This window comes from Elaeis guineensis, chromosome 6 (genome assembly GCF_000442705.2).
Source record: "Elaeis guineensis isolate ETL-2024a chromosome 6, EG11, whole genome shotgun sequence".
NCBI lineage: Eukaryota > Viridiplantae > Streptophyta > Magnoliopsida > Arecales > Arecaceae > Elaeis > Elaeis guineensis.
In genome coordinates this window covers 52,316,887-52,325,535 of record NC_025998.2, presented here as the reverse complement: position 1 = coordinate 52,325,535, position 8,649 = coordinate 52,316,887, and the positions used below count along the sequence as shown (strand labels likewise).

Here is an 8,649-nt window from a genome sequence, read left to right as displayed (position 1 = left end):
ATTTCTCCTTTGTTCTATCTGGGGCTCCGAGGGGGAACCCAGTGGTCAAGCCTTTGGTCTCCGGCAAAGAGGGCAGGGCGGAGCCCACAAAACCAGAGCCAGAAATGCCTGGCCATGGGAAGGTGATCCGCAAATGGTTAAAGAGGACCCACAGTACAGAACCATGAATTATATAACCACGTCTACTCAGTGCAGAAAGATGATATTGAATTGAAAGATACGTCATGCAAGCACATAAAGCATTTACACTTCAAGGACACAAGTAATACTGCTCGCTTGTGCTTCACAAGTCACAACACATACATGGTGGGTGTCCTTTCGTGCATGGCTGCCTAAATCACAAGAAGGTGCAAGGAAACTACATAGCAATTTTAAGCAATTCCAAGAAGAAAGCACACACACGTCAGACCAGTTAGTACCAGCCAGACATCAAATATCAGACTGCATCTCCAGTCTACAATTATTTACTCACGAGTCTGTATTAAAGATTAAAAACATGAACAGCAAAACAACTATGAACCGGGTTGGGATCTAATAAAATCTTTGTTCAAGAACATCGCTCGAAGAGTCTTAATACACAATATGCAACTCCTGCAAACCGTTGCAACTATTGGTTTTTCAATATCGACCAATTCTGGATCCTATCAACCAAGCATATCCATAATGTTTATACAGAGTAAGAAAATATCAAAGCAATCACTGCGGACAACTTCCTACCTACACTACTTCTCTTTGCTGGTTTCTCCACTGGTTTGTTTGGGAAGTGGTTGAACTCTAGCATGAGCATTTCTAGTCAGCACCTCTCCTCTCAAAGCAGCTAAATACCGATCATTAGTGTCCTCTTTGCGTTGCAGCTCTCCAAGATATTCTGCGAGCCACTCTCGGTTAACTTGCCCCATCATCTGATAAAATATTCCGAGCAATCATAATTCAATGACAAAAAGATCAAAATACTTGAGATTTAGGAATGTAGTTAGCAATAAAAACAGAAGAATGAAACTAAAGACACCAAGTGGAGCCACGCTATAATGGAATCATGCTAACTACTGTAATGATTAAACATGTCTGACCTCCGTTCCACATGCCCAAGCTAGCTAGTTGCACACAATTAATTTTGCTTTTTACTATGTTCACACGATTGAAAACAAAAATAAAAAGAAAAGGAAAGAAAAGTAAACAACCTTTTTGGACATTAATCTGCTGCTTGAACTACTATATGCTAACTGACCATTTAAAAAGTACTAATTTGAATGTTAAGCAGTATCCATTTAGGGATTTGAAAAATGTTTAAGTGGCTGCTTAGTTCACTTGCATGATCCAGAAATGGCAATACCTTTAATAATCATCATATCCATTATCCAATCTAGTTAGCAGAATATAATATCAAAAATACTATCTAGTGTTGCTTCAGTTCAAGTTGCCACATAACATGCAAAATGTTGCAATTTTGTACTAAACGATTACAATTTAGTATTACCATCAGTATTACTCCTATAAACGGTTACAACCTTATGAGATGTAATAGTTTAATAGTACACAATCTGTATCTATTTCTTTATACAAACTAACTCATTATCAAGGTTATATACAACCAACAAAATGTTTACCTCCATTTGAACAAAGAGAATTGCTTAAGCACTCAAGTTCGGATCCACATACGTACATATTCATAGCCTTTTACTCATTTAGCATGGAGTTCAATAGGAAAGTAATCCTTCTTTTCCCTTCCATCCAATTAGCCAGACCAATCATATATTCCGGTGCTCGGCAGGCGAACTATGAGAACATGTTAATGGCTTGTCTTTAATAGGTATTGTTATGGGATTAAACCACCTCGGCCATTGTCCTCGGAAATCCTCTTTGGATAAACTCGTCGGCTAATGACCATGATCTCAAGGTGAACCTCAGTGGCAAGCATCATCTAAATGTCCCGCTCCCTTTGCACTGAGGACTTCGACGACAAGCATCATCCAGATATCCTTCTCTTTCTACAAGAGAACCTTCATTGCTGTGGCCCTGACTCGGATTCCCTAGAGCTAGGAGGAAGCAAACAACCCCATCAGACTTTACCTCTGGACACAGTCCTCGGCCAATTGCTGATAACCACATCGTACTATTGCTGACTTCTTGCTCGGACTCAAGCCAATGATTTCAAAAGACCTAGGGACATTGAGCTGTTACAAGAAAAACGTGGGCCAACACCACATCCCTTAAATGACAGGCAATTACTCCCGTCGATTACGAAAAAATGTGGCAGACAAATTAATGCCGTTAATCACCCGCTACCCACGACTCATCGTGGATCGTGATTCTCCATTATAGTTATCGATAACTGATATAACGTATCTCTCTCCTCTCCTCTATAAAAAGGGATCACAAAGGATCCTTCGATAAGCTTTTTTGAGCTAGAAACACTACTCTCTTGCTAGAATCTCCCTCACTATTCCTAAAGCTCCGGCTAACTTAAGCATCGGAGGATCCTCCACTGAAAAATCTTTGATAACTGGACTTTTCTTGTAGGTCCCAGAAGTGCCTAATCATCCTCGGATCATCGCTGACCACCGAGCTCCTCCTCGAATTGTCGCTGACCAAATTGTTCCTCATCGGTCTAGAGTCTTGCAGCAACAGATTGGTGCTCGAGGAAAGATCAAGCTCACTAAAAGAGGAAAGAGAAGATGGCATGAATGAGAGCGCACTCTCCGCCGCCCCTCAGTCACGATAGATCCGCAGCAATTCGATGTCTTAGTCCAACAAAAATCAGGCATTGGTCAATGCTGTGCAGTAGCTTCAGCAGGTGATGGAGCGCAATTCCCCCTTCGAAGCCGACACCTTAGACAGCTCCTTCTCAGCACAACCGTTGATCTCACCCCAAAGCCCAGAGCCCGGATCAGCCCCTCAGTGGCAGGAGGCAGAAGACCAAATAGAAGAGGCGAAGAATGTGAATGAGAGATATTGTTGATCTCCAAGGAGCTCAAACTCCCCATGATGATGCTGTCGTCATATCAATGATGATAGCAAACAAGGCTTCGACGGGACCTCCATTCCTCAGACATGGAATGCTAAGAACTTGAGGATGCCTTGCTAGTAAGTTATATGTCCATCAACTATATGAATAAAAATGCTCCCCTTAGCTTTGATGTAGGTTTCTCGTTAAAGCGACGAAGGGACTAATCTCCAAGGACCCCTCATGGCCAACTAGTGCTCCTCGTCCATGAATAAGTCGAGCAAACATCAAGGATGATGACGAGGAGGCTAACTCTCTAAAGACCCTACATGGCCAACTAGTGCTACTCGTCCATGGACAAGTCGAGTGAAGGCCAAGCATGATGACAAAAGGGCTAACCCTCCAGAGACCCCATATGGTCAACTGGCACTTCTCATCCATGGACAAATCGAGCGGAGACCGAGGAAGACAACAAAGGAGCTAACCCTCTAGAAACCCCACATGGCCGGATGCTCTTCGTCCACAGACGAGTTGAGTGGAGCTCAAGAACGATAATGAAGGAACTAATCCTCCGGAGATCCCACATAGCAACCTGACGCTCCTCATCCATAAACAAGTCGAGCGAAGACTGAGGATGATGATGAAGGGAGTAACCCTCCAAGGACCCGTTATGGCCATCTGGCGTTCTTCATCCACGGATGAATCGAGCAGAAGCCTAGGACGACAAGTCAACTGTCAAGATTTGACTTCTAACCTACTTCGGATGTTTTGACTTCTAACCGACTACTTCTTTTGCCCCGAAGCAATGAAACCACTTTAGGCTGAGAAGTGGGGGGCATATGATATAGCATATAAATTAGCCTTCCTACTATTGATGGACACGTGGCAAGCAATTCTATAAAGGATTGAATTCTGAGCAGTTACATCTTTGCAATCTAGAAATGCAAGGATGATTATGGAAGATTTAAATCTAAAAAAAGAAAAGAGGTGATGGCCCATAAGGAGTTAATGTCTCATCTCTTGATTTCCACCTCCAACTATAACAGATCCTTGCTCCATACTTATATAAATAGGGCTAATAGATCTCAAAAGAAAAGGGCTTTCAAATGGAGAAACTCCTTTAACTTAGAGCTCTCATGATGAGAGGCTCTCAAGCCCTCATCCATCATTTTACTTTTTTTTTCTATAGGTCCGCTGGTCTGTGAGCACCCAAGGAGAAGACGGAGCTCATCAAAAGGCCAAGGTGGAAAATCGACCTCAGAAGACTGAGATGGAATCCGACTTGAGGAGGCAGAGATTATCAGAAGGCCGAGGCAAAAAGCCGATCTCTGAAGACCGACCTCTTCAGGTCGACCTCATTAGAAAGTTGAGCTCACCAGAAGGCCAACCTCATCAAAATACTGAACTCCCAAAGCTGACCTCCAAAGACCGACCTCCTGAGGTCGAGCTCATTAGAAGGCCTAGGATGACAGAAGGCCGACCTCATCCCAAAGCCGAGCTCTCAAAGCCAACCTCCAGAAGTCAAGCTTCAGAAGCCAAGGTCTAAAAGCCGAGCTCCCAAAGGCTAAGCTCCTCAAGCTGCCAGTCTACTCAACCACATGGACGATTCTTAAAATCTCTCAACTTATTAAAATGTGGCCTAAAGGCCCAAAGAATCAGGCCTAAGGGCTTAAAGATTCTAGCTAAACCGCTTATAGCTCCACCTTTATATAAAAAGGTACCAAGGGGACCATGGGATAAACCCAATTAAAGAAGAGGATAATTGATGCAGCCAAGATTTTTCGTACCATACCGAACCAGCTGGTACACGCCGTATCGTACCGGATCAGTGGAGATCCGACACGATTCGGCCGATAAATTTGATACATCAGTGGTACGGGAGGGAAAGAGAGGAAAAGTGAGAATGAGAAAGAGAGAGAGAGATAGGAGGAGGAAGAGAGGGAGGTGGGAGCCATCGGAGGCCGACGGTGGCTGGCTCAGCCGTCGGAGGGCTTCCAAGCTCTGTATCGTCCGACAGGACTTTTAAGAGAGCAAGAAAGAGAAAGAGCGCTCGGGGGGGCGACCTACCGAACGGACGGCGCCTCCATCACAAAGCCCTCGATGGTCGACGAGCCGATGCCGACGACATGAAGACGGTCGAGCAGGCGGAGCCGCGGAGGGGCTCCGCCCCCTTCTTCTTTTTCAAAACAGATCGTCGTCTGTTTTTACTTTTTTTTTGTTTTTAAACTGATGAAGTTAGCAACCCAGTTGCCAACTTCGGAGATCTTTTTTAAAAAAAGTCAAAAATCGTGAAGCCGGCAAACTATTTGCCGGCTTCACTTAAAATCAAGTTTTTTTTAAAAAACTAGCGAAACAGGGGCGTCACCCCTGTTTCACGCCCGCGGCGCTGCACCCTCCGACGGCCACGGCGGCCAGCCACCTCACTGGCTCCTTCCCCTCCCTCTTTTTCTTTCTTCCTCTCTCTTTTTTTCTTTTTCCGTTCGGATCTGCTTGCCTTCATCAGTTCGCCTCGATTCAGTATGGTATGAAACCGTACTGAACCGTACCGTCAGCCAACGATACCGGCTCAGGAAACCTTGGATGCAGCCAAGGTCACATTTTGATGGAAAAGAAAGAAGGAAGATATACAAAACAAAGAGAACAGTAAAAGTAAGAAGAAACTCTCTCTTAGAGTTTTGATTCAATATCAAAGAAAATAGACTACCTAAAATGTTGGCCAAAAGGGCCGTATTTATAAAAGAAAAATCCTAACTTGATGCCTAAGTGACTGGAATATTTCAGATTTATTCCGAATACAAAATAGAAAAAAAAATTAAAACTTCCAACTTGTCCAAGATCTTTTAGACTCCCATTGATCTGTCAAACAAATAAATCCAACCACAAAACTAGACTATGATAGCGAAACGGTCAAACATATAGCGCACGGAAAGAGCTTTTCGAATTGAGATCTTATACGTAACTCTGACTTCGGATGAGAGACTTATACCCATTTTAGTATGGTAGGGTCAAAACTAATAGGGTCAGAAGCAATCAGCTTAATTTCTTATCCTTTCGAGTTTGATCCATCAAATCAAGATATTTACCAGCTAAGGTGTCTATGTTAATAGCACAACAATACTCACTCTCCCACTCCCTTTTCTCTATTGTTCTCAATCTCTGGCTAATTTAATTATTGGAGGATCCCCAACCGAAAAACCTTCGATGAGTGTAGACTTCTCTTGCAAGTTTCCTCCGATATCTCTGATCCCGAATGGCACTCAACTCAGCCGCATCAATATTGAACTAGAGACTTGCAGCAATAGATACTATTACAAACCTATCTAGATTAGTGCTTCTCAAGATTAACAGATACAGCGTAATAAGTGTTGCATAGGAAGAACTTACGGAGTGACATTTGAAATGCAAAATGCAAAATCATAGTCTCAAAATGTTGGGACCGAAGATAAACAAGAAAAGAAATTGCATCCAAATCATTGAGAACCATGACTGATTTCACCAATATCACAATACACATTATAAGCTTCTGCCTAAAGTTTGGAATTGTTATGAAACCATTGGTTTTCTATATTATTCTTTCCTCTCGTAACAAATGCTACCATAAAACAAAGCAAACACAGTATTATCAGCCTATAAACTGGGAGAAGTTAATAATAGGTTCATGATCAGATTTCTACTCTTAAGAACCAGACAATGGCCATCAGGTCACAGCCCTCCTCACCTATGGGGTGCTTCTAGGTCATGTTGGATGGTTCATCCCCAAATATTTCGATCTGAAATTTACAGTGGGTGAATTTTCCCTCCTTTCCCCTTAAAATAAGAGTTCAGATCTTGCAAAAATTGTCATAGTTGCAGTTATTGATAACAGATGAAAAATGGCAAACATTTGAGAAGCCAATAATTTCAGCTCTTAAAATCACCATGCAGATCAAGTATAAAGCTTTTAGCAAGATTTCTATATTCATAATTTCTTAGGCAGAGCCTACTAGCATAGGCAAAATGAATAGCATCAAAGCAGGATCATAAATCACAATCAACAAGCTTAGACCCAATACCAGAACTTTTGTGTTGAATTTGGTTCTAGATTCTCAGTAAATATGGAAGCTCAACAAACTCTCATGAATGGGAAAGATGGAAAACTAGAAATGGCTTCCTTGCCAAATATGAAACAGCCAACTGAAGTAAAAAAAAAAGCTTCATCATTTTTTTGATGGAAAAAAAAAAAACTTTATCAAAAAATAAAATAATTACTGAGCAAGAGTACTTTAGATTGTTCGAGTCTTTTATGCCACCTAAGGCAATAGGAATTCCAGTTTGCACAATTCAAGAATCTAAGATAATTTTGCTCCAATTACGATCGTGATTAATTACAGGATTTGTTCTGGATGAATCGTAAAGATAACCAAAGCCTATAAATCAAATAAAAACAAAGAAGAAAATAAAAAGAAAGAAGAGGGATGGTAGGGGCATGGATTGAGGGGGATAGGGGTGAGAAAGCGAGGATAATAATTACGGTAGACTCGGGGCGGGCGGTCTTGCGGAGGTGGGCTTCGAGTTCGTCGTTGCGGGAGTTGGTGAGCTGCATGACGCCGTAGCCGATGACGCCCGGGACGACGCCGCAGATCGTCGCGAACGCGAAGAAGAAGGGCTTCGAGTCGCGGGTCCTCCGCACCAGCCATCGCCACGCCTCGCTCTTCTCCCACAGGATCGACATCGCCTCGCTCCCGACGGAGTAATGCCGGCGAAGTCGCAACCTAACTTGGCAAGTCCCGGCTCGTACCGATTGCTATTGGCTTGTTTCCACCCTGACGGCGCCCCGACCCCAACCGGAACCTCGAGAAACACCCTCCCTGGCTTGATAATTTCAACCCCCCCCCCCCCCCCACCTTTGGTCCTGTTTTCTAAAGATACAGCAATATATGGAGGAAAGGGAGTGCACTTACTAAAATACGTGGACAATTAAAAAACCTCGATTAGAATCATTAGATCGTTGGGTGAGATGAATCCTGTTAATTTTGCTAATCTAGCAACGTTCAAGGGACATGCCACCTGTTACTTGACAACAATTGTCGTTCGGGATCTGAATTCAACGACATCCAATTAAAACCATTGTGAGGAATGAGGATGCATGTACGTGCCCCTGGGCAAATGATAAAACAAGGCTTTTGTTAGTTGTTAGTTATTAGATACCTGACATGACCTGACTCATTGGGCTACAATCAAGCTAGATCTATTTTGTAAACAGATCGGGTCAGGCACGATCCATTTATCCTGGATCTTTGCCTGGCACAGCCTTAAGCCCGAGATCTGACGGCCCATAGCCTATCAGACCTGCAGATCTGATGGACCGCATACGGACCTGATAGACGGTCTTTTTATTTTTTTTAAAAAAAATCAGTCCAAATAAGCCGTATCACGCACGGTCCGTTTAAGCCCGTTACGGCTATGCCAGGCATAGCTCGTTTATTGCAGTTACGGACCAAGCCTAGCCTGTAATAGCTAAATCTTTTTTTTTATTGTTTGTTTGGATTATAACGGCTATTTCTAAGAAAATGATCATTTTAACCCTCCCAACAATCATAAAACGACGAATTTGAGAGGTATTTTGAAAAATAAAAATATTAAATTTTTATAAATATCTCCCTCCTCCTCAATTTTCACCGTACTAAATCAACTCTCCTCTCTTTCTCTATTACTACTCCTTTTCT

The 8,649-nt window shown here is 42.7% G+C and overlaps 1 protein-coding gene across 1 annotated transcript; it reads right to left on the bottom strand.

Annotated features, from left to right (window-relative positions):
* Window positions 1–429: 429 nt before the first annotated feature.
* Window positions 430–7,777, bottom strand: LOC105046811 (uncharacterized). The gene is made up of 2 exons (XM_010925533.3): window positions 7,455–7,777; window positions 430–902 (listed from the first exon to the last, which is right to left on the bottom strand). The coding sequence occupies exons 1-2, from the start codon at window positions 7,653–7,655 to the stop codon at window positions 723–725; spliced, it is 381 nt and encodes a 126-aa protein (XP_010923835.1). The 5' UTR covers window positions 7,656–7,777; the 3' UTR covers window positions 430–722.
* Between the last annotated feature and the right edge of the window lie 872 nt (window positions 7,778–8,649).

Excerpts from the sequence above, each read along its gene's own strand:
- LOC105046811 (XM_010925533.3), bottom strand. The coding sequence starts at position 7,655 with ATGTCGATCCTGTGGGAGAAGAGCGAGGCGTGGCGATGGCTGGTGCGG. Across the intron at positions 903-7,454 it reads CCGCCCGCCCCGAGTCTACC|ATGATGGGGCAAGTTAACCG; the intron begins GTAATTATTATC and ends ATATTTTATCAG.